Genomic DNA, 26,166 nt, shown 5'->3' with positions numbered 1-26,166 from the left:
TATCGACTTTCAAAACTTCACAAATGGACAACTTGTATTATGGATTAAGGACTAACTGATCTTCCTCAAAGAGTCTCTGTACAGAGTACCTCAAGGCTGTGCTCTATCCCCAGTATTATTCTCCATGTATATAAATGAATTGCAGATCTGTGATAGTCATATGCCGATGATATGGCAATGGTCGGTTTAATGGTCAGGGGAAATGGGGATCTGGAGAGGGCCTACTTTGATCACATCCACCACCTTGTGGCCTGGTGTGAGGAAGGTGCTCTTGTCCTAAACCCCACAAAGACCAAAGAACTTGTGGTCAAATACTAGGGGTGAAATACCTACATGTCAGCCAGTTACAATTGGGGCCCAACAAGTTGAGGTTGTCTGCAGTTTTAAATATCTAGGTACTATCCTAGATCATAATCTAAATTTTATTGAACATACAGATCATATTTTTAAAAGGGCAACCCAAAGATTGTTTCTTTAAAGGAAATTTAACAGTTTTGATGTTAGTAGAGAGGTCCTGAGGATGGTCTACACCAGTCTGCTGGAAAGTGTCATCTCATACAACATCACATGCTGGTATGGGAATCTAGGGACTAGATTCTAGAAGCAAAAGTAAGCTCACAAAAATTATAAATATGGCCAGTAAAATCATACTGAGCCCCCAGAGGCAGCTGGTGGAACTGTACACAACCCACACTAAGAGGAAAGCCCTACAAATAGTTCAGGATCCTTTACATCCACTACATCACACTTTTGAAAGACTCCCTTCAGGAAGAAGATTTAGGGTGTGTTCGAAACGGAAGACAGCTGCCTACTGCCTCCCTCTCTACATAGAGAGCTGTCTCACTAGACATGACTTTGGATTAAATCCATCTTTTAAAAATGAGCGTAGCAACCCTTGAGGGGGATCCCGGTATTGCCGGTAACAGTGTCGTTGCACTTTACTGCATTGACTATCAAAGGGGCGCTCACAGTTTGTCGTTGCATTATTCTTAACCAGTCGTTGTCTTGGGGCCCCTGGCCAGCTCGGGGCCCCAAGCAATTGCTTGGTTTGCTTGCCTTCTAGCGACGGGCCTGCTGCTAGTCACCCACCTGTGCCTTCCTTGCCTCCACATCGTCGCTGTCAAAAAAGTTGTCTAACATCTTGGCTCTGGTCTTAGTGGTCGGTGGAAAGCGCTGATTGGTTGGTTGGCTAGACAGTAAGCAGCATGCTGATTGGCTCTTCAGGAAGGCCGTCAAAAAAGGGTAAAAAATCCATACTCGTAACTTGAATCTTGTAAATAAGCTTAGCAAGCTCGTAATTTCAGTTTTGCGCAGGAAAGCGTTGCGCAGGAGACTCACACATGTACAAAATATTTATCATTTTATCATATTCATCATTTCCACTTAATAACAAATAAATTTCGTATATACACAAAATGAATTTATGAAAAGAACATACATAACAAATAGGTGACACGTAAAAGTTAAAATACAAGCATAGTGTAGGAATTTCAAATAAACCATAAGAATGCAGAGCATCAAAGATAAACACGGAGGTCAAGTTCCTCATTCAGGCCTGGATATTTAGTAGCCTGCAAGCGGTATATCCAGAAAGCTTCCTGTTGATTTAGGCCTAGTCCACACGTACCAAACCGATCTTTTTTTCCTCCGTCTTCCCTGGAACCGTATCAAGAATATTTGCGTCCAAACGGAGCCATCTCAACACGACTCAACACGTTACTTCATACCCCAGGCCTATAGGTGGCACTGTTTCTTTACAGAAATTGACCAAAACTTGCGCTTTAAAACAGACAGAATAGGCTACGACAAAATGGCTAGTGCAAGGAAACCAGAATTGTTTGTGTGGACTGATGGTGAACTGTCAACTGTAGTCAACTGTAAAACTAAAAAACTTTATTTTACGGTTTGTGAAGGGTGCAGTCCCGTCCTTTATTTGGCTAACGCAGGTAGGCCTACTAATCACCTTTACTTTCTTTGGTTGTAGGATAGTCCGTGATTGACATTAGTTTTGGCTATCACCGCAATTAGGCTACTAAACGCAAGGCTTACCCAAGTTCTAGGCTATTCTGTCGCCACATTTATAATATTGCTATAAAACCTTCGTTAGTAACAGTCAATACGTTTGCCTGCATCAAATCGTGCATTTGCATTCAGTGTGCTACCATCGGCTTAACGAGAGTTCTAAGTGTCTTTGTATGCTTATCTCTGATTTCACTCGACTGTGAATGCATGTATATGTTGTAAGACATGTAAAATAAATGAATGACACTGGCACTACGCACAAATTAATGTAGCCTAAACTTACACCGCACTTTCCTAATAACCTAAGTTCTCTCGCGTCACTGACAGTAGCTAGAATGCATAAAAAACACTGGGAAAAACAGTGTTCAGTCCACCAAGTCACAAGCTATCAGCGCTGCGCAGCACCAGTTGTGATATTTATCTTATGGAGTGTAATCGTAGGTAATGGCATGTATGAAAACTAGTATTGTTAGGCAATATATAAGTGCAAGTCCAGGGCAGCTGAGGTGTGGCGATGACATCATCGATACGCCAAGCAGGATGTCTTGGTTTAAGCTGTCTAAACTAATTCAAACGGGCTACGGTTTCAGATTTCTCCACTCTGGGACCAGGTTTCAGAAAAGTGCGGTTTCGGGCAGTGCGTTTACAGGATTCGTTTGGACGCTCGGCCAAGACGAAGCTAAACCTCTGCGTTCAACCTAAAAAGCGTCTCCGTGTGGACAGGCCCTTAGCTGCCTTTGCCTACCCTGCTGAAAAAAACAGCCTGGCCAGCTTAAGGTGGTTTGCTGGTTGACCAGCTTGTTAACCAGCTTGTTTGACCACCCTATGATGGTTGACCTTGCTAGACCAGCAAAACTCTTGCGAAAACATACCTTCAGCTGGTTTACCCAGCTTATGATGGTAATTCAGCTGGTTTTGCTTTTTGCACCACCTCAAGCTGGTCATTTTAGCTGGTGTTGCTGGTCTACACTGCTGGTTTAACTGGCCATGCCATCTTATGTTGGTCATTCTAGCAAACCAGCATGACCATCTTACACCAACAATGTCAAGCTTGACAGGCTGGTCACCAGCATGACCATCTTGCACCAGCTGTATCCCACACGACAGGCTGGTCAAACCAGCATGACCAGCTTCCTCAGATGGTCACGCCAGCATATCCAGCTGGTGGCATAACCAGCTACACCGGTAAAGACCAGCAAGAGCTGGAAGAAAACCAGCAAAGACCAGCTAAAACCAGCTAGCTGTTTTTTTCAGCAGGGTATTGCCTTTTCTTAAGGACAGAGGAATGGTCAATCCCACAGGCCTGTTAGGTGGAAGGGTCACTGTTGTGATGTTCCATATAGTGTCTTGCCATAGGATAGTTGATGTTTCCTGTGTGAATTGCGTATCTATAAATGACAAAGGTAGTTTGACAGTTTATGAAATGGTTAATAGTGAATTCCTTTTGGGAGCCAACATCAAGAAAAGCTTTGGTTAGTCTTACATTAGCACAATGGTTACAGTGATGTCATTTGCAAGAACCTCTGGGCCTAGGGCCTAACCATGTTTGTTTGCCTTAAGATAACTGTAAACCAGTCTATCTTGTAGGGTAGGACATCTTCTAAAACTAATGAGAGGTGGTTCAGGGAAGACCTGACTTAGTACCTCATCACTCTCAATTATAGCCCAGTTTTTTTTGTATGATTTGCTTTATCTGTTTAGCCTCTGTACTGTATGTTGTAACAAATACAGGCCTCTCTTTTGTTTGTATTGGTGTATTCCTTTGTAGTAGTGATGACCTGTCTACATGTTGGCTCTGGTGTAAGCTTTTTTAGAGTAGAACTTTGTAGAATTCTGGAGTATAACAGGGAGAGGTCCATACTGTTGTACATAACATAACTGTGCCTTAGGTCTGTGTACCAGCAGGAAGGTCATACAGCCTGATGTTTAGGAACATCCAGGGAACATCCGTGATAACATGGGCCGAGGGAGACAGCATTTCTGCCTATTCGGGTTAGTATCTCCATCTGGCCAGGGCCGAGTTTTGTACACTGGTTGGCACCTGCCACGTTGGCATGATTGACGTTTGTATGTTTTAGTGTAACAGGCTTTGTCTTAGGTTTTGACTCGGAGACGGATCGAGGAAGCAACCTGAGGAGCATCTTCTGTCGGAAGGCTCAGCAGCCGCTTCTAATAACAACCACAACTGTTAGACTGCACAGTTTTACTGTTTGAGACTTAGCCTGTGTTCTGTTATTCATTATTGCACCATCTACAATAAATCATCTAAATCATCTAATCGCCGATCCTGATCCCACCGTCAAGCTCACCACAACGCAACAACCAGAGAATCCAACAATTTCTATATCTCCCTTCCTTAAATCGTGACATCATTTCTAGTGATTTACTCTCAAAAACATGGTCTTGGTCACAGATTCTCTTCACTCTCTGGAACTGCCCATATGGGACATCTTTAAGTCAATTTGGATGGAAGCTCTTGGCGTGTAAAATTGTGTTTCTGTCTGTTGGTTTTCTATACACTGATGTATGCAGGGTTCCTTGGTTATCTTTTAAAATTGTCAAATCAAGAAAATTAATACATACTTTACTATAGTCTAAAGACAGCTTGATGTTTGGGTTAATGCTATTCAGATAACCATGAAATTCATTCAACTCTGTTTCTGAGCCAGACCAAAAAAGACATACATCATCAATATAACGCCCCCACCAGATAATAAACTTGTGATACACATTATTTTCTTGGTTCAAAACAAAGTCCTTCTCCCATTTGCCCAGATACAGACCTGCATACGAAGGGCTACAACATGCCCCCATAGCACAACCTTTTGTCGGTTTTGTCTGAATATTGTAGCCTACAGAAAAATATAGTGGTAAATAACCTACTGTAAAGCAGTCAATTGGCTACAGTGCAGTCAAGAGTTGGAAGTAGCCTAAGGCAAATTAATTCACGAACCAGAACGTGGGCACACCCCACGCAAACATATGTCACACCCTCACCAAACACACGGGGCTACAGAGGGCGAACTTTGGGGTGAAGCCGGCCCGGTACCGGCCCTAGTGGGGGGGAGTGTCACACCCTCACCAAACACACGGGGCTACAGAGGGCATATGGGTTTGTGTATCCTAATTACTCATGTACACATGTAGCGGGAATTAATGCAGGGTAAATGGGCTGTGATTATTCAATGATGTGTGGCTGCGTTTTACCTGTGATTAGTGATTGACGACAACCGAGCCGAGGATTGATCATGGACGGGACACTGATTGGCCGCCGGTAAGTTTAAATAGGGAGGCATATCCATGTTTGACAGCGGTGGTTTTGTGGAGAAACACACGAGAGACTGGACTGCTGGGACTGTGTGTAAAGCTACAGGTAGCAGGGCCATCGGTTTGTGTGTGTGCTTTCCTGTGCTCTCTTGGGTTTTCTTTGTTTTCCTTCCCCACGAGCTCACGGAGGATCCAAATCCGGGACAGCTGAGGAAATCTGTGGGGCTCGGAGGAAGGCCGGACGAGTGCTGTAAGCTGACCTGGACAGAAACTTCAATGGTGATCCTGCGCTCTCAAATCGTCTAAAAGGGACGTAAGATTTCGCCTTGTGTGCAAGTGGCTATGTTAAGCTGACGCTAGAGCTGAAGTAGACGCTTAGGGTGCGTGTGTTTATTCCCCAGGCAACGCTGCTTTGTGAATGAGGAAGCCGGAAGCAAGGGTGCGTTCGAGAGAGTCGGGAGCTGCGGATCGGTTGGAGGTCGACGGCCTAGGACATGTTCGAGCCGGTGGAGCGACGGCAATCTGCAAGGAACGCGTGATTGGAACCTTGGGGGTCAGTAGGAGACGCGCGGTGTGGATACGAGACTGTGAACAAGGGCTGCTTGTCATTGGCAGAGCTGACAGGCATCCAGACTGGACACGGTTTGTCATTTTCTTTCTGGGGGGAGGGATTTCGTGGGTCGGCTGGGAAAAGCCACCGAACCCCCCAGATGGACTTGATTTTTCTTTTCTTGTTTTTTTCTTTTTGTCTGTCTTTCATGTTGGGTGGCCCCCTGCTGGTGAACGAGAGAAGGTTGCAGCCGTGACTCACCAGCCAGAGAAGTGTGTTTAGCTGTGTATGTTCAGCTATATGGGACTTTATTATCACTGTGTGCAGTGTTGTACTTGACGTGAGAGCTTTTCCTCCTGTGTGTTCACTGATATGTATGCTGGCTGTTATGGCTGCAAAGGAATTGTGAAAGTGCCAGATAGGGGGTACAAATAAATACTGTTAAAAACTATTTATTTGTTGTGTGGTTCATGTTGCTGGTGGCTCTGGGATCCATAACGAATTGGCGTAGGGGAAGAGTCTGGTATCTGGGGTGACGAAATCCCTGTCTCCCAGAAAGGAAAAGTGGTAGCTCAATTGGGCTTGGCCACAGTTGCGTAAGCCTCTATTTCTTGTAAAAACGCTAGATAGGCTAGTTTAATCGTCAACAATATTGTTTTGCAGTAGCCTCCCCTAGGCTACAGATTATTTCTTAAAAGTAATTTCTCCACTACTGGCTCATTTATCAGACGGGTGCTTTCACTTGTCTTCCGCAAATTAAGCCACAGGTAGTTCGTTTGAATAAATTACCGTTTGTGATTGACAACGCGATCGACAACATTATGATAGGCTATTCTAACTTAACTTAAAGCGGCAGTTGGCAAGATTTTTTTGATCATATTCACTGAAAACCAACACTATGCTCCGACAGAACAACATAAATCAGCCGGCTTTAGAAAAAAAAAATTGTTTTGCAAAAATCCACAGCTCCTGGTTCTTCTGGTCCAATCAGAGCAGGGCTGCGTGAGATCTGACTGTCAATCACAGTCTGGTGCACACTAACGAGCACAAACTCGATGAATGGGTGCTCGGTGGTAGTGGGGGAGGGGCATGAGAGTTGTAAAAATTACAAATTTTGGCTAAGTCCCCTCAATCTGTCAGACTTGCCAACTGCAGCTTTAACTTGAATGCATCAATTTTGAACACAGTTGTGTATGCTACACAGCGCCAGTTGTAGTCTGCATGAACATAGGGGATTTGATCTGCATAGGAGAGGTGTGGGATGCAGCCAACCTGTTTGAGGGAGAGCAGTGCAGGGAGAGAGAATGCGTGCTCTTCCCTGTGCACATCTCTAGAATGAAATAATGTAGGCCTATCTAGGCTAATCTATATTTTAAATAAGCAATCCCTGCTGCTATAGAAACAATAAGTCAATATATGAGACATATGCGAGTAAGCCGGAATGGACATTACAGTTCTTCAGTAACTGTAACAAGTTACTGAAATTTGAATTTTAATGCGTTACCTACTTTGTTACCCAATAAAGTAACTAAATTACAGTAACTTTACTTTGTAGGTTAACTCGTTACCGCCAACGCTGGTCGCTGTGTGTGAGTGTGCATGCATAGCCTACTATGCTGAATTGCAATCGTGTCAAGACATATCTGATTGGCCAATACACACTGATTAAATCATTTCAAAATTACTAAAATGACCCCTCTCTTCATCCCACACCCCAAACATACAAAATGTCCTGGAACAGAAACAACAACCAGAGATATTTATAAGCTGTAATTTTATTGTCGTCGCAGTATTAAAGCTTTGCCACCAGGGGGTGCACTTCCTGCATCCCTGTTTACATGCAGCACTGGTATTCATTGAGTTATTAGCTTTTTCCATGACTACTTGCTTGAGGGACTGTAGTTAGCCCTACCTGTTTTTTCAATGCCCATTTTTTAATTTCCTGATTGTCATGGACAACAACAGAGCCTTTTTACAAGAGTCACTATTACCCATTACAGTGGAAAAAAGGTTTATTGTGAATGTGTAATATTTTTTGTTTATTTTAAGTAAATTGATGAATAGAAGCAATATTAAAAATGCATTTCGGTATAGAAAATATTAAATGAATGCATGTTTGTTTGATAAACCGTAGACATAGGCCTACTGTATATAACTCCTGAATTGAGAGGTTTTCGTGCAGGTGCATGGCGCCCCCGCCTGATTACTCATTGGTTGAACAGAATTTGTTGCCTGCAGTAGGCTACACAGGCAAATCATCAAAAAAGGCCATGGTGGGAATTATTTGGTTTATTTAGTGCTCCTTCTGCATTCCCGTCAAATGTTTTTTTTTTTTTTTTTTTTTTTTTTTTTTACCTACATATACTGTGTAGAATAAAATGATCTAACTGATATCCCAGAGGTTGTAGGGTCATGACCACTATCATACGTCATTTTGGATTTATTACAAATATTATTAAAGACAATGTTTATGCACACAGTACATAAAGGTTTTAGGAGACACTCCACTGGTGGCTTGAAGTAAATATTCCAGTAAAATAAATCCAGTAGTTTTAAATTAAGTTTGAATATCCGTCAACTGTAGTGGACACCATGCACTGTAGTGGACACCATGCATATCCGTCCACTGTAGTGGACACCATCATGCATGAATTTATAGACTAAATAGAATTAAGTATAAGTATAAGTATATATATACTCTTTTGATCCCGTGAAGGAAATTTGGTCTCTGCATTTATCCCAATCTGTGAACTAGTGAAACATACAGTGAACACACAGTGAGGTGAAGCACACACTAATCCCTGCGCAGTGAGCTGCCTGCAACAACAGCGGTGCTCGGGGAGCAGTGAGGGGTTAGGCCGTGCCTACTGGTCGGGGTTCGAACCCTCCGGTTCCAAGTCCGAAGCGCTAACCACGGCTGCCCCCCAAATTAACAGAAGAAGAACAATAACCCTCAAATCCACGACTCTGTTTGGACATTTTTTTCTTTGCCATTTTGATGGTTTCTTTCCATGTAAAGCCTCCACTGAGATTTGAGGTAGGCTATGCAGTCTAACAATGTGATGAGGTTGCTGAATCTTGACTTGAAGTTTCTCTTTCCCTCGATGGGTGGCGACACAGGCCAACTCGTCTAGCTCATTGTTTGGCGAGTCCTTTATGACCCGACTGAATGGACTCGCCCATAAGCCTACCTCCCCTTCTGTCAGCACACCAGTCACCATGGTGGCACACAACACAGACCCGTTGCGGCGGATTTCTCGTCACTTTTGAAAACCTTCAAAATGTTTTATAAATAACTGCTGACACTGACTCGCGAAAGAAAACACCATCATCGAAAATGGACACTCGCTGGAAACTGCGCATACTTTCTTCCTGTACAAAAGGGGATTTGGAACGAGTATAGGCAAAGAAAGGGCAGACTGCTGAAGAATGCCGTTTCCTCCCCCGACACCGCTTAAATAAAGGGACGATTTCTCCAGAAACGCGCCGAGCAGACGATCAGAAATCTCCTCCGTCAGCACAGAGAAGGATTCACACAGCCCGACTCCACGCAGGCTTTGGCGAGAGGAAACCGTGCACATCCTGCGGGCTCGGAGCAGGGACGCAAAGAAACCCCGCGGCTTACCCTGTGGCCTGGGGGACTAAGCTAAGCCTCGACTGATGGGCCACTGAAGTAGCGCGCAGTTGCCTAAATATTGTGTCGTTCGCTGAAAACACTGTAGAGATTCGAAAGTTAAACGGTTGGATTTACGTTTTCACCTGTGTTGTGGCTGTTTTCCACACAATGGCGTCTTACGTGGATAACCGCTTTCGACAGGCGGTGATGATGAACCCGGCTGAGAGAACGCAACAGGTCAGTACACTAACGTTACCCTTTTAATTAGGCTAAGTCACATAGGCCTAATAAGCGGCCTGAACAAGTAGGTTATGTTGGTCATCCTCAAATAGTAGAATCTCCCTGTGACCCGCTTGCACTTTATCGGTAAGATTTGAACGACAACTGAGATGCCAAGTGTTGTCTATCTGCAGAGATGATCTGCAGCTCCGTAGGCGAGACAGTTGCACGCTTGCTAAATCCTTGCAGCCTAATGATAATCTATGCCTGAGAACGCTACTTGCCGAGTAGAGAACTTGAGCCATATGATAAAGATTTTGTAAGCCACCATGGTTGTGTGCTTGCATTCAGTTTTCTACGTGCACATTAATATTGTATGCTGAACAAATCCTGTAATTATTCGGTAGCATCCGTTGTCCGTTCTCTCCGTAAATAACTGGAAGATGACGAAATCAATCACCCGGTAGGCTAGCCTCCTCAAAAAGATAACGTTAGCGTTAGCAAGACTTATTAACAAGCCACGATAGCAGGCTAAACCTGGCCCTCATGATGGTCTATGAAACAAGTATTTGTGGCTTCAACTCTTAGGTATGATCTGTCTTTTTATGAGACATCGGTGTCATCGACACACACTGTCACCGGCTGTTGTCTGTCGCCAAGGGCTGTGTCACCGATGAGGCTGGCGCAGGGCGTTTATATTCTTCTGCAAAAGCACTCGTTGGTCCACCAGGTTCATGTGTGTTTACGGGGTAATTGCCATGAATTAAAATGCTTTCATCCGGACACAAGTTTGCCACAAGCTGTCAATATTGACCTCTAGCGTGTGGTTAATCGTAGATCCTGACAACAATAGGCAGCAGGAATCGATACCAATTAAATTTACTGGGGGCGACTCTGGTGACGCGAGGCTGTCGTAGGCTATATCACACACAGAAGAAGCGGTATCGCGAGCCTCCCGGGCCTGTCATTCGCCGAACAATGGCTCGCTGTGTTCATGCAGGCTGTTATTAAAACAACATATTTGAAATTGCTGAAAATGTCGACACCATACAAAGGACCATACGATATAGTGATGAACTAACAAATATGTATTTGTTATACAGTGACACGCATTTCCGTGACACAATTGGCACAGTCAAACCCGATCACATTCCCTGTCCGCGACAGCACCGGGATTACCGGAGCACTGGGCCACATTTAATCTGGTATTTTCAGGGATTATGAAATATTGTGTACTCTGGTTTCTTTTTAATATGACTGCGTGCACGAGGGCTCGAAGGTCAGTGTGACGGGTCATAACAGCAGCTGGCAGTAAAACGGGTTCTTTATTTTGTGTGACTACGCTTCAGGCTGTCCGGCGTCCCCACGTATGAACATCATGGCCAGCTCCAGTGTGCTCTGGGGTGTCTGGTTCTTTATTTTGGTGCGATTACGCTTCAGGCTATCCGGTGTCAGCTGCCTCTGATGAAAGCTTTTAATCAGCCAGTTTGTGGCACTCGGTTCTGGCCAGAACACACTCCAGGAAGTGGGCTCAGCGATATCCCAGCCAGACAGACAGACAGATCTCAGGTCAGGTGTGTCCAGATCTCAGGTGAGGTGCTGGTCTCAGCTCCCAGATCTCACTGGCCCCCAGTCTTGAGGTGCTGGTAGCCCCCTGATGGACCCTGTCTTGGGGTCCGGGTGGTGGAGTTCTGGCTCTGTTCTGCTCCTGTCAGCAGTTTGCAGCGTTCTAAGGGGGACGAGCATCGCCATGCCGACAGGATGGAGCTCCGCTGTAGTTTCCTGCAGGACAGCAGTCACATCCGAGGTGGGGGTGTGGCCTCGGGTGGGTGGAGGGTACGCCAGTTGTTGACCTCATTTATTTATGTGTGTGAGTGTGTCTGTGACTGTGTGTGTGTGTGTTTTGTGGTTTTAGCCAGGCTCTGATATGAAGCAGAAGCTGAGCTGCTGTGGGAGGTGGTTCTGTGCGGGAGGAGGTGGTTCTGTGGGAGGTGGTTCTGTGCTTAAGAAGGTGGTTCTGTGCTGGCAGTTGTAGCTGTATGTGTTGATGGCAGTTCCAGAAGAGAAAACAACAGATTTAGTGTTACCAGTGTTACCCTGTTACCCTGAACTACAGCCTCATTAAAAATGCCAGGGGCAATTCTTCTTGATTCCCCCCCCCCCCAGGGTAATAAGTAGAGTCACATGCACGGTCAGCAGGGAGAACAGGGGCAGGACTGTGCTGGGGGGGCAGTTTCAGCTCGGCCCGATGCAGCAGAGACGCACACACACAGACACACACACACACAGGCGTGTCATTCAGATCACAAGGACTGCAGCAGGTCTCTGGCACTGGGGCTGTCATGACGCTACTGCTGGTGATGGAATGATCGGGTCTAGTGTGGAGTGTGTTTGTGTGTGGGTCTAGTGTGGAGTGTGTGTGGGTGTGGGTCTAGTGTGGGGTGTGGGTCTAGTGTGGAGTGTGTGTGTGTGGGTCTCTGGCACTGGGGCTGTCATGACGCTGCTGCTGGTGATGGGATGATAGGGTCTAGTGTGTGTGGGTCTAGTGTGGAGTGTGTGTGTGTGTGGGTCTTGTGTGGAGTGTGTGTGTGGGTCCAGTGTGGAGTGTGGGTCTTGTGTGGAGTGTGTGTGTGGGTGGGGGGTCTAGTGTGGAGTGTGTGTGTGTGTGGGTCTAGTGTGGAGTGTTTGTGTGGGTCCAGTGTGGAGTGTGTGTGTGTGTGTCTTGTGTGGAGTGTGTTTGTCTTGTGTGGAGTGTGTGTGTGTGTGTGTGGGTCTTGTGTGGAGTGTGTGTGTGTGTGTGGGTCTAGTGTGGAGTGTGTCGGTCTTGTGTGGAGTGTGTGTGTGGGGGGGGGTCTAGTGTGGAGTGTGTGTGTGGGTCCAGTGTGGAGTGTGTGTGTGTCTTGTGTGGACTGTAGGGGTGGGCAATATATATCGTCTGCGATAAAATCGTGATTGCTGTTTTAACAATGTGCAAATTGACATTATCGAGTATTTAAATTACTTAAGGGGGAAAACACTCGAAATCACGCATTGAACCCCCATACATTCACTAGGCCAGGAGGTGAATGCGAGAGAAGCCCCTGGCTGCAGCAGAGCAAGTCACGTGATTGCTAGTGGTCCACGTTGTCACACGCAGCCTAATGTTTATTTTGTGCGGCTACTTCTTTCAAGTGGCATTGATGAGTTAAAGTCAGGGTATTATATGTAAACATTAGGCAAGTATTTTAATAGTCAGTTGTAAACAAAGAAATCTTCTTATGTTACCTTTTTGTAAATGGACTGAAGTTCGCTTAAAATATAAACTTTTATCGATTATGCTAACTTTTAGCATCTCTATGGGATTTCTCATATAGATTAGCCATAAGCTAATGCATTAGTTTCTATTCTGTAAGGTCTGCTTAGTTTTACAGTGAAACCAGAGAATGTCTAATAAGGACATAGACAGGCTCTGGTGAAACCTAAGTAAAGGTTTGAAAGGAACTTCAGCTTCAGACTTTCTCTTGGGAAACTTTTAGGCCTATCTATCCTCTGTAATGTAGCTGGCTAGACCATGCCATTGCCACACATACAAGAGGGGGCAGAATTGGAAATGTGTCATAGAGTGACAATGCACACACACACGCACACACACACACACACACACACACACACACACACACACACACACTAGGGCTGGGACAACGCGTCGACGTAATCGATGATGTCAACGCAAAAAATACGTCGACGCAAAATATGAGCGTCGATTCGTCAGGCATAACACCTTCAGTGTTTTCCATACGTTGACTAATCTGTGGCTGGGCACCACAAAATCAAAACCGGCCACTACACATTAATGGTCTATGTTGTAGGCCTACTATTTAAATTAAGGATAAGATAAAATAATTTCATTGAGCTGCACTTTTCACTCACACAGCCTTTCCTCGCCCCGCCCGCTCTCTCTTGTAACGAGCCCGCTGCTCCTCCTCTGCATGTGCAAAATATTCACGATTGTTGAAGGATTGTTGTTGCCACATAAAAGCACTGCATAGAACACAGTGGGCTAAATTGCTATTAAATCCGCTTAGCATCGTGACCATGCTGCGCAAATTTGTTCAAAACTGCTGCAGTAAAGTTAAAGTAAACTCTGCTAAGGTCTTATCACAACATAGTACATTGAGGAGACTAAACTAAGTTAAGTTACAGTATGCAATCAAGCAGTATCTCAAAGCTAACGTTAGAATACTGTTTGGATGTCAAGCTTAGCATGCTTACTTGCAGCTGCTTGTATTCGTTACTCATGCAGGGCTCATTTTATTGACTCTGAATGTTTGCAAAATCCCGATTGCTTGTCCAAAGGAGAAGTACGAACCGTTATTTGAACTAACTACGTTACGAATTGCATCCACACATCAGCAGCCTTTTAACTGTGTTAATGTTAATTGCAAGGATTCCCACAGGAACGTCTTAAAATGACAGGCACTCAATAAGACATGCAATACTGAACTTTATTGAATTCTACCTCTGACTAAGAATGCATTACTTTGCACATGTATAGTCTTTTTATTTTGGAATCTTAAGAGCAATAAACATATATTGCAATGTTAAAGAATTTATGTTTTTTCATTCAGATATGTAAATAAACATGTATAAGTTGCTATTAGTGAATTAATGGGGAGATAATCGAATCAAAATCAAATCGGACTGAAAAAATGAATCGTTAGATTAATCGATGCATCGAAAAAATAATCGCTAGATTAATCGTTTAAAAAATAATCGTTTATCCCAGCCCTAACACACACACACCAGAGAAGGCTCCTTCATTGAGGAAAGTAAAAAATTTGCGCCAACGGTGAACCAATAAGCAGCTAGCTGCTCTGCAAGAACGTTATCTGCAGTCATACAGCGAAGAATCTCGTGTTGAACGGAAAGCTTGTTTAAGTTAGTTTACATTGCTAATTACTCGTGAAATAAAGAGTACAATGGAATCAGAGGACATTGTCCATGCTATATTGAGCAAACCCTTTTATACATTCAACTACAGTGCGAAGGTTAGGATCAAAGCAGCAGAAAGACCAGTTCCAAAAATTCATATTCCAGAAAAAGATGGTTAGGCTAGTTTACTGAATGCTACATGATATGACATACTCATGGCTAACTGCTAGCACAGAAAACACTACTGCTGGGTCTAGTGTGGAGTGTGTGTGTGTGTGTGAGCTTCGCTGCGCGGCGGTCATAATAATGTTCTTGTTTTCACCATTCTAACTGTATCTTTGGATGGTAACATTGTTAATTAATGTTTCATTCAGAATGATGCATTCTTTTAATGATGTCTTCAATGACATTTGCCTTTCGAGTAGGCTAAATTCCCACTTGGATAGCTTTAAAACAATAGTATGTTACACATTTAAGGTCTATTTTTAAATGGTAAAAAGTTACATGGTCCAAATAATTTTTAGTATTATAGACCTTTCTGCATATGTATTACATTGAAAAAAACCTCCAGACTTTCCATAATTTTGCACATCTGGAAAACAGTATTTTATAATTAGGCCTTCATATATTTCCTGACTTCCCAGACCTAAATTTAGATTTATTCATTTAGCAGACAGACTATTATCCAAAGCGACTTACATATGTCAATTATATTACAAAGTCCATTGTCCCTGGAGCAACTCTTAAGTGCCTTGCTCAAGTGCACAACGGTGGAACCAAGAATTGAACCCACAACTTTTCTGGCTACTGCATGCTAGCCTAGCTCCTTAGCATTCCTGAGAATGTCAGAACAGCATTTATTGCACAACATTGCCAGTTAAAATGCTACATAGTACATACGGCTGCTTTAAATGTGTCTGGGTAGGCGGCCTACATACTCTATTGTTCACATATGCCACCAACACCATCACAATCTCACATTTGCCACCAACACAATCAAGCTCTGTTGTTCCAGTGTTTCCCATACATTGACTTATTTGTGGCGGCCCACCACAATATCAACATTGATCACCACACAATGATTTTCCAGGTTGTACTAAATTGTGCTTAAATCTGGTTAGCATCATAACCACGCTGCGCTAAGCTTAATTTGTTAAAAACTGTTGCATTCAAGTTAATTCTTCAAACCTACCACCACAAATATAATTTAATTCTGTGGGAAACACTGTGTTCTATGTCGTTCTCCTGTTCTCCTGTTCTCTCTGTTGTTCAACCAGCCAAAGCAAACATCAGACCAAGGCCAGACCAAAATGCAGCATGGGACAATGGATGTCAGTAGACTAACTGCCCAGGTGTGTGTGTGTGTGTGCGGGGGCTGTTGTCATGCCCAGATGTGTGTGTGTGTGTGTGTACGGGGACTGTTGTAATGCCCAAGGTATTGATGTGTGTGTGTGTGCAGGGGCTGTTGTCATGCCCAGGTGTGTGTGTGTGTCGCGTCGTCGTCATGTCTGGGGCTATTGTCATGCCCAGGTGTGTGTGGTGTGTCGTCGTCTCTGCGGGAGCTGTTATTATGCAGGTGTGTGTGTGTGTGTGTGTGTGTGTGTGTGTGTGTGTGTGTGTGTGCGTGTCGCGTGCGTCGCGTCGCGTCGCGTCGCGTGCGCGTCGTCGTGGACTGTTAATGTGTGTGTGTGTGTGTGTGTGTGTGTGCAGCGTGTGTGTGTACAGGGGCTGTTATCATACCCCGGAGTGTGTGTGTGTAATAGATGCAGCGTGCGGGGGCTGTTGTCATGCCCAGGTGTGTGTGTGTGTGTGTGTGTGTGTGTGCGTGCGGGGGCTGTTGTTATGCCCAGGTGTGTGTGTGTGTGTGTGTGTGTGGCGGGGGCTGTTGTCATGCCCAGGTGTGTGTGTGTGTGTGTTCCATTGTCGAGGGCACTATGCCCAGGTGTGTGTGTGTGTGTGTGTGTGTGTTCCCATTTATTTGGGCACAGGAGCATATGAGAGGTGTGTTATTATGTCTGGCGTCTGCAATCTGCATCTGCTCTGTTTGAATTTAAAACTTCAAACTAAATGAGATTTTCCAGCCGTTAGCCTCAGTGCTGTGTGTGTGTGTGTGCGTGCACGCGTGTGTGTGTGTGTGTGGGTTTTGAGAGCGGGAATCTAATAAAGGAAACCGCCTGTGATGCTCAGCCGACTGCCTAGTGTTCCTCCTGTGTGTGTGTGTGTGTGTGTGTATGTGCCTTGTGTCCCTCCTGGCTTTGCTCTTCTTGACCCAGTCTCCTCAAGGGCTTTGCAACCGACACACACCACCATACGTGTGTGTGAACTTCCACGAGTGTGACAGGATTCTGGTGCCATTAGGTTCTACAAACGGTCTTTTTCCATGCGTGAGGTAAGAACTGATAGGCTGTCCGTCAGTGGTCAGTGAACATGGTGAAGTATTGTATGGCCTTTTAGATCACTCTGGGATTTTTGAATTCTTTAGGGTTTTTGCTGTCATTAGTGTGTGTGTGTGTGTGTGTGTGTGTGTGTGTGTTTTAGCTTTCTGTGATGTAGCTCCTAGTGCAGTGACCCTCCTGGTATTGTCTTGCATGTGCTGACGTCTCCATGTGGAATAGTTTCTGAGCTGTGTGTGTGTTTGTGTTTGTGTGTGTGTGAGTCCTCATATGAGCAGAGGGAAAGAATAGAAACAGATGCACCTTGCGTGTATTGGTGACGAGACGACCTTTACAGGAATAGAAGTTTTGGCGTTACCTGCAGTGCCCACTGCAGAGCTCTCGTGGTGTGTGTGTGTGTGTGTGTGTGCGTGTGTGCGTGCGTGCGTGCGTTCGTGTGAGTCCACTGCATAGCTCTCGTAGTTCCAAGTGGTCGTGTGGAAGATGTGAATTCCGGCAGTGTCACGTCTCAGAAGTTCACTTTCTACATGAACTAGTTCAAAATTCAGTTCACAAATTTTAAAAAGAAACTGGTTCAGTTCATAGTTCATAATTCAAAATTTTAAACTAAGTTCACAGTTCCAAAAAATGAACAAGTTCATAGTTCTTTTTTCCATATGTTGCTATTATTTTTCAAAATTATTGCCATAGCCCACATAGAACCACAGACAGCAATTATTTGATCAGTTTTAACACTGAAACTATGCATCAGATTTCATCTTCATATCCAATTTTGAATCCTTATCCAACCAGGGTTTACATTAGGATTGAGGGGACAGAATTTCCCCATTGTTGCTTTAATTATCATTCTGATTATTATTATTATTATCACAGTTATTATTGGTATGCACTTCAAAGCAGTTAATGTTTAAAGTGCTAACATTGTTCACAAAAGTTTGTGAAAACATGCACATCAGAGGACTGCTTTACTAATGTAAAATATAATTACAATAGTTGCATTGTATGCTTTTTCACAGACACAACAGTTCAGAGTTCACAGTAACGTTCATCAGGCAGTAATACAGCACGTTTAGTTCACATTCGTCCAAAATATGAACGAGTTCATGAACTACCGTTCAATGAACACGTTCAGGCACAACACTGTGTGTGTGTGTGTGAGTGTGTGTGTGTGTGTTTGTGAGTGAGTGTGTGTGAGTTAGGGATCGACCGATATATCGGCCGGCCGATATTTGCGTTTTTTAAGTGTATCGGCATCGGCCAATAAGCGGCTGCGTTCGCCGATAGTTTTTCCCCGCATTACATACAGGCGTCCACAGGCAGCTCTGTGTTGCTGGAGATGCTGCAATTCACGTGCAGAGTGCCCCTCCCCCACTAGCAGAGTGCTGAAGACATGCTCTTCAAGACAACAGTAAACTTTAAACTTTCAAGACTTAGCTGAAATATTGCCATACACTTTGAAAGTGGAAGCAAGTTTGTGGGTCCAAATGGAAAACGCAAATGATTGATAGATAGATAGATACTTTATTTAATGCTGAATGCCTCGTCTATAAAGCTGCTTGCCATTGTATTTAGGGAGCTGCAAATAGCTAAGTTGTAGGCTATCCATATGCATGCGGTAGCTGTTACGAACACTGGTCATATGATTAAAGTAAATGCCTACGTTGTTCGTGGTATTTGTGGGAGTTTTATTCAGCTTACCGCTGGCTGAGTTTTGGACTGGCGTGTGGTGTTTGTGTGTCTCTCCTCCCTGAATGCCTCGTCTATAAAACTGCTTTCCATTGTATTTAGGGAGCTGCAAATAGCTTGTAGGCTATCCGTAGGCTATGTATGCGGTAGCGGTAGCTGTTACGAACACTGGCCAATCATATGATTAAGTAGCCTAATGCCGACGTTGTTCCGTGGTATTTGTGGGAGTTTAATTCAGCGACCACCTGGCTGAGTTTTGGACACGTGTGTGTGTGTGTGTGTGTGTGTCTCAGTCTCATCCCTACCCCTCTCCCTTTGAGCTGGGCGGAGTTGCCATCGCAGTGATATCTAGAGCTTTAATAATGAGAGACGTGTTATTCGCTTTATTTGAATATTAGGCTAATTAGTGTTAACGTTTATCATGTACCAGACATAAAATGTACGAGGGTATGCCTTACTTGTGTTTTAGAGCTGTTTGCTAACGTTATCATTATCAATCCAGTTCAATGGTAGTTGAGTTTTCATCAGCTGCCAAACAGAAGTTTGTGTGTGCGTCTGGTTTGTCTCAGTGGGACACACGCATCACAGCGATATGAGAGTGCTGGGCTACCTGAAGGGCGCTTTTAAAACTTTGAGAGATATGTTTTTTTATACCTTTAAACGTTGATGCCGTTTAGAACAGAAACATCTGGCATATTTTGTTATTTTCCTCTGCTGATTTATGTTCTGTGGTTGACAAATCTGGCAGCTCTTTTTAGAAAATAAAATTGAAACCATGCAGTCTTAAATTACAAATCAAGCACTTTATTTCAGCTACTTTTCAGGCTTATTGTTTTCTTAAATTATTTAAATGTGTTGACAGGACATTTTGTGATGACCTGAATTATGTTTTATAATATGTCAGCAAGCAATGCATCATCAAGGCTGTGTTGTAGGATGTTGATGAAAGCCTTCTACCCTTGCACAGTTAACCATATGCAGTGCACCCATCCAAAAGTTCAATAAATGTTCCTTTTTTAAATTGAGACTTATAACATTTGTTATCATCATTTGTGTAATTATGTGTCATTTGTATGATGTAAATTGAGGGACCAAAAGCAGTATCGGCTCCAAATATCGGCTCAAGAAAATCGGCAGCCTGTATCGGTCATCGGCTAAGGCTGATTGAAAAAAATCGGTATCGGCACTAAAAAATCCATATCGGTCGATCCCTAGTGTGAGTGTATGTGTGTTAGGGCTTTCAGACATACGTGTAAGACCGGAGGTTCTGCTGATGTTAATCGGTGAGGCCGTATATCTGAACAACATAAACGGTCATATGGAAGTCCGAACTTAGACGGTTGTTCTACTACTCCCCCCCCCCCCTAGTATTTCCTCCGGACATTATGTAAATGTGCTGTGTCTGAACGAAGTGTAGAACATGCGGTTAAAATTCACACCTAGTGAGAGGGCGCGGTCGGGTGATGTTTCTTTAGATGCGTCCATGTGGTTAAATCTGACTTAAATGCCAGTGTCATGATGGCATAGTGCTGTCCAGAAAACCTCCGACCTGGAAAGATGCAGACATCACGGAGCTACTGTCCATAAGGGCAGACAGCATTGTCATAGAACACATGAAGGGAACGACAAGAGACACGTTGATGTAGCCTACAACTGCATCGCAAGGCCAAGGGAATTCAAAAGACCAAATCATCATAAGCAGAAGGCGCTGAAAAGGCAGTAGGCCTAGCCTACAGCGACGTTGTTGACGACAATAACAGGAGTATTTAATAAATTGTTAGCCAACATGGTCGGTTTTCTGTTCATTGATAGCCTTCTCATGGCCTCACTGCTGAGCCAGATATTTGTTGAGCATAAATATGCCTAGAGAAAATGAAAACAAAGAAAACCCAACTTTGTTCCAAGCTCCTTACGTAAATGCAATAGACACATGGGGAGAGGATGCTTTTGGAAAAATAAACCATGAAAAAACGAACAAATTTACTGTTATGTTAGTATTTTGTTTGTTGCTTAAAAACGTTGTATAGATGACCTTGAAGTCTTGATTTAGCCTACTGAATTGGCTGGTAGCCTGCCATAAAGTTTGTGCATGCTCTGTCCAACGCAAACCAGATTTGGGGTTCCATAGCCAAGTAATTCTGCTACATAGGCTAACGTTGAAAACAGATAAATGTGTTTATTTGAAGCACACATACAAATACTGTAGGTCAGTTTCAAGTATGCGCACTTACGTGACTACTTCAAGTATTAGCCTACGCACAATAGATTTTTCTTCTTTAGCCTACAGTGCATAATGCATACACTTTGTAATCAAACAGCAGCTGTGACAGTGGCCGCATATATTCTGCGTCATATCTCGCCTCTTGTAAACTCTACAAGCCCCCACCCCTCACTCGACAACCACACGGAGATTCTGTAATGTGCGTGTATGTCGTTAACACAAATGTCCGTATAAGGTCAGTATAAGGTCTGCAGGTTAGCATCATATCTGAATCATCCGAAGGGTAGGACCTCTGTTTGACAAACCTCCGCATATACTCCAGAGGTTATATGTAAGCCCTATGTGTGTGTGTGAGTCAGCAAGAGTAATCCCCCAGCACGGAGAGCATTGTGAGAGCTGCCTGATGGAACGTTGAGCTGATTAATTAGGTGATTAAGAGGTCCAGAAGGCCCCATGCACTCGCCCTGGCCTGTGTGTGTGTGTGTGTGTGTTTACGGTTCCCCACAGGAAAACCGCAAAATAAATTGGAGAACAACAACTGGGTTAAGGCTCAAAAGGGGTATTTATTTACGTTCCCTAAAAAGGGCAAAAAGCAGGCTTGAAAACCGGCAAAAATGCTCAAAAGCGTTGAAAAACTGGAGAAGACGAGGTGGTAGCAACCAGCAGGAAAAACCCAGAAAATGCTCTGCAGACCAGGACCAGAATGTGCCTTTTGAAGAGGTTAGCCACGTGCACCGCATCCTGGCTAATTGGATCACCTGGTTAGGGAGCAAACATAGAAAACGTCAGGTAACAGCACCCCTACCGCTCACAGCCAGTAGGGTGTGCCCAAAATCATAACGGTAAATCATAAGGAACTTCGGGGGCCGTAACAGTGTGTGTGTGTGTGCGCGCGCTGGCCCTGCCCAGGACTCCGGCCTCACAAAGACTTCCTTCTCCTGGGGATTGAGGCCAGTGTCTCAGCCCCACACACACACACACACTGCACTAGAGGACACCACGTGTTTCCCTATGAGCGTCACCAGGGCCCGTAGCACAGATCAGGGGCGCAGAAGTAGAGTTGCAAAGGGGCGGAAAATTTCCGGTAAATTTCCATGGGAAGTTAAGCTGGGGAATTTTGGAAATATTCCAAATTGGAAACTTTCATGGAATTAAAGGAAATTATGGGAATAAATGGGATTTTACGGGAATTAACTGGGAATTTTTGGTAACTCCTACTGTTTCATATACAGACATTAACATTTTGTTTTGTAATAAGCAATATGATTTGTTTGTTCGTATTTTCGCTTAACTTAGCATACAAAGATAGCTAACATGCTAGCGGGAATCCCATTCTCTGCCTATGGTTTACTAGCATGCTAAGCTAGCAACACTGAAACCACTGAACTGCCCAAGATACACCACGCCACTCAACAACAAAATCCAGTTGGTTGGAACATTGACTGACAATCAGTTTGTTCAGTTAGAATCCCAGAAAATGGTAAAACAAATAAAAATATAATGACACAACATACCACCACAACCAAACCTTATAGATTATGTAAATTATATATAAATTGTCAATCTTAATCAGACAGATTAATCGTCCCATTACAGTTTATGCGAAATGACGTACACCCATTTGAATGAGGACAAAAGTGACGACAAGCCCATAACTGGGCAACATAACTGGGCAACTTCCCCCAGTTTCACACCAGTTATTCACACATGAGATGACATTTTCACTGGGAATTTATTTTCCCCATGCACATGAACGCATCATAGGTTTCCTTTATGTCTAGTAGCCTATGCTGATTGCTGTGTGCATGGGATTGACGTATGTGCAGGGTAGAAATTTGACTGAAATTGCATTAAATCAGGTTGTTTTAACTAATATTATGCTGCAAGATGGGGTTTTGTCCACTACATTTAAGTTCCCTGTTATAGACTAACTTGCCATATTAAAAATTCCCAGTTTATTCCCGTTAATTTCCGTATATTCCCGTTAATTTGTCCAAAGTGGGGGGGGACCAAAGTGAGGGGGACCAAATTTTGAGCAAAAACACAGATAGTGAAATCCAGCTTCCAGATATCGGACCACCACTTCTGGCCCACTGTCGACCATCATAATATGTTAAACTTGCCAGAATATTAAGATTAGCATCGATTGCTTTCAAAATACATTTTGATCAAAATGGTCAAAACTGGAGGATTGGCAGAATGCCAGATCTGCCCTCAGACCAGCTTCTTGCTATGCGGGAGGTCTCTGCTTTTACGCTTATGCAATTCTACTTTTGAGTTATTTCACACTGCTTGGGCCAATGGTTGAATACTTTAAAAGCTACATGGGATGTTGATATTTTATGAAGCCATGAATGAACAAGAGTTTACAGGTCATCATATGCCTGTGACCTGGTTGCCATGGGGATTTGCCTGTCTGCTTGGCTGGTTTCCCCCACCTCATATCACCATGGGGATTTGTGCCCAGAGTGCCCAGAGTGGCATGCCCATAGTGCCCAGAGTGGCATGCCCATAGTGCCCATAGTGTCCAGAGTGCCCTCTGCTGTCCTCATGATTCTTATTCCAGCGTCTTGTGTGGTGCTCAGAGCTGTGAGAGCAGAGCAGAGGGGTATTTCACAAAGGCAGAATTAAGACATCCAAGATAAGTGATAAAGCGAGGTTTGACATAGCGTTGTCTGGTCATCCTAGCTCAACTTGTTTCACTAATGCCAATCCAGGATGAGTAGGAGCGACTATGTCAAGCCAGGTGTAAGAAATTCAGGATGTGTGCGCGTTCTCGTTTCTGCTCCAAAGTGCCCACGGTTGGAATAAAAAAGACATGGAAAATAGCGTCATTCACACAAAGTGAACAACCACTTTTGATATAGACTAACAATAAAGTAAAGTTGTCCTTTTTGGAATGGGGAATCATGGCTATTTCTGTAAAACAGCAGGAGTAGCCGTGGTAGACCAACTGAATGCAAATTTACGTATGCACCCACGTGTGAGTGCTTCCTTCTCTCGGCACACAACGTCATTAAGAAAGCGCTTGCCACTGCAAAGATGCACATAGTATGATATACTTTAATATTATAGTTGAAAATACCTAAACTTGCCCCTCCATTTCCAATCAACTACAGTAGGCTATTCATCAAATGTCTATCAATAAAATAAGCAAACAATGAGTACCTAGGCCTATGTTAATAATTATAAGGCAATTATAATAATAACCATATGGTAGTAGGCAGACAATCTGTTTTGTTTTGCAAGCAAATACATTTAGCAAATAGTTTATAAATGGAATAAAGCTCCTTAAAAATTAGCACGGAGGTCTGATGTGAATGACTGCTAGCTGAACCAATAAGACAACATAATTACCATTAGAATTAACTTAGCTTGGCTGTTGTTTAACTGTTAGCTTGGCTGTTGTTTAACTGTTAGCTTGGCTGTTGTTTAACTGTTAGCTTGGCTGTGGTCCCGACCAGGCTAGGTGCAAAGAATAAATACCCATGGTAACTTATGTGCCAACTCTTTTGTGAAACAAAGTCAAGGCTAAATTCATCCAGGATAACCTAAAAATCCCAGCTTAATCCCTTATCTAGGTTTTGTGAAATACCCCTCTGGTCATCCTGAACCTGTTGTGGAGGAGCCACCTCTTACCTAAGCCCACCTGTGGGGGAGGAGCCACCTCCCCTGCTGAAAAAAACCGCTAGAAACCAGCTTATGCTGGTAGCTGGTTTTAGCTGGTGTTTGCTGGTGTAGCTGGTTGGGCCACCAGCTGGATATGCTGGCGTGACCATCTGAGGAAGCTGGTCATGCTGGTGTGACCAGCTTCTCTTGTGGGATACTGATGCAAGATGGTCATGCTGGTGACCAGCCTGTCAAGCTGGTCATGTTGGTTTGCTAGAATGACCAACATAAGCTGGCATGGCCAGTTAAACCAGCACTATAGACCAGCAACACCAGCTAAAATAACCAGCTTGAGATATGACGAGCAAAACCAGCTGAATTACCATCATAAGCTGGGAAAACCAGCTGAAGGCATGTTTTCGCAAGAGTTTTGCTGGTCTAGCTGGTCAACCATCACAGGGTGGTCAAACAAGCTGGTTAACAAGCTGGTCAACCAGCAAACCACCTTTAGCTGGTCAGGCTGTTTTTTCAGCAGGGTCTTACCTGAGCCCACCTGTGTGGGGAGGACCGTGTTTAGGGCAGCTGTGCTGAAGGAGCACACGGATGACTGTGGGGAGTAGGGTTGGGGTATCTGCAGTAGGGTTGGGTATTTGCTGTTGGGGTATCTGCAGTAGGGTTGGGTATCTGCTGTTGGGGTATCTGCAGTAGGGTGGGATATCTGCTGTAGGGTTGGATATTTGCTGTAGGGTTGGGTATCTTGCTGTAGGGTTGGGTATCTGCAGTAGGGTTGGGTATCTGCAGTAGGGTTGGATATTTGCTGTAGGGTTGGGTATCTGCTGTAGGGTTGGGGTAGGGTTTGGTATCTGCAGTAGGGTTGGGTATCTGATGTTGGGGTATCTGCAGTGGGGGTATCTGATCTAGGGTTGGGTATCTGCAGTAGGGTCTCTCTCTCTCTCTTTCTCCCTCCCTCTCTCTCTCCCCTCCCTCTCCCTCGTGTGTTGGAACCCGCTCAGTTGTCCCGGAAAACTAGATCATAGTCATGGGTTTTATTTCATGGCACCAGCACCTGCATGCACATACACTCACATATAAATACACACACACTCACTCACACACACACTCCACATACACACAGACAGACACACTCACACACACACACACACACTCCACATACACACAGACACACACGCACTCTCTCACTCCCGTCTCACGTCAGACCGTTGTGGTTGGGATCAGGCCCTCATAAGGGCTGAACGGCAGTGCCTTGGGTGTGTGACCTTTGAACTCTGTCCCCTCATGAGGAGCGTCTGCTGAGCTGCGAGCCTGGTGACGTAATCCCCTTCTCTCCAGCGGAGAGGGAAAGGCTGGCGCTGCTGCTCTGCGTCTACTGAGCGCGCTCAGTCAGTGGCGGCAGGTGGAGGCTCGGGCTGCTTCCAGTGGTGTTGACGTCAGAGGCTATGATGAAAGGGCGGTGAAATCCTCCTCTGCTTTGGCCGCAGGTGCAACACAACAAGCCTGATGAGAGCAGCTCCCTGAGCGCACTCAGTAGACGCAGAACGCCACCCCCCGTAACACCCCCCTGCCCCAGTCTACCACTGAGATGGATGGTGTTTCGATCCATCACGTCTTCAGATTTGGACACACAACACACCAACAGTGGAAACTTCTAGAT

The 26,166-nt window shown here is 44.3% G+C and overlaps 1 protein-coding gene across 1 annotated transcript in view; it reads left to right on the top strand.

Annotated features, from left to right (window-relative positions):
* Positions 1-9,037: 9,037 nt before the first annotated feature.
* LOC125307643 (rap guanine nucleotide exchange factor 2-like) overlaps positions 9,038-26,166 on the top strand; it is a 104,642-nt gene continuing 87,513 nt past the window's right edge. The window contains 1 exon segment of the mRNA XM_048263697.1: positions 9,038-9,692. Coding sequence (XP_048119654.1) covers positions 9,624-9,692 — 69 coding nt within the window. The 5' untranslated portion in view covers positions 9,038-9,623.

The sequence above is a fragment of the Alosa alosa genome, chromosome 14, assembly GCF_017589495.1.
Source record: "Alosa alosa isolate M-15738 ecotype Scorff River chromosome 14, AALO_Geno_1.1, whole genome shotgun sequence".
NCBI lineage: Eukaryota > Metazoa > Chordata > Actinopteri > Clupeiformes > Clupeidae > Alosa > Alosa alosa.
This window is presented reverse-complemented; position numbering and strand designations above follow the sequence as displayed.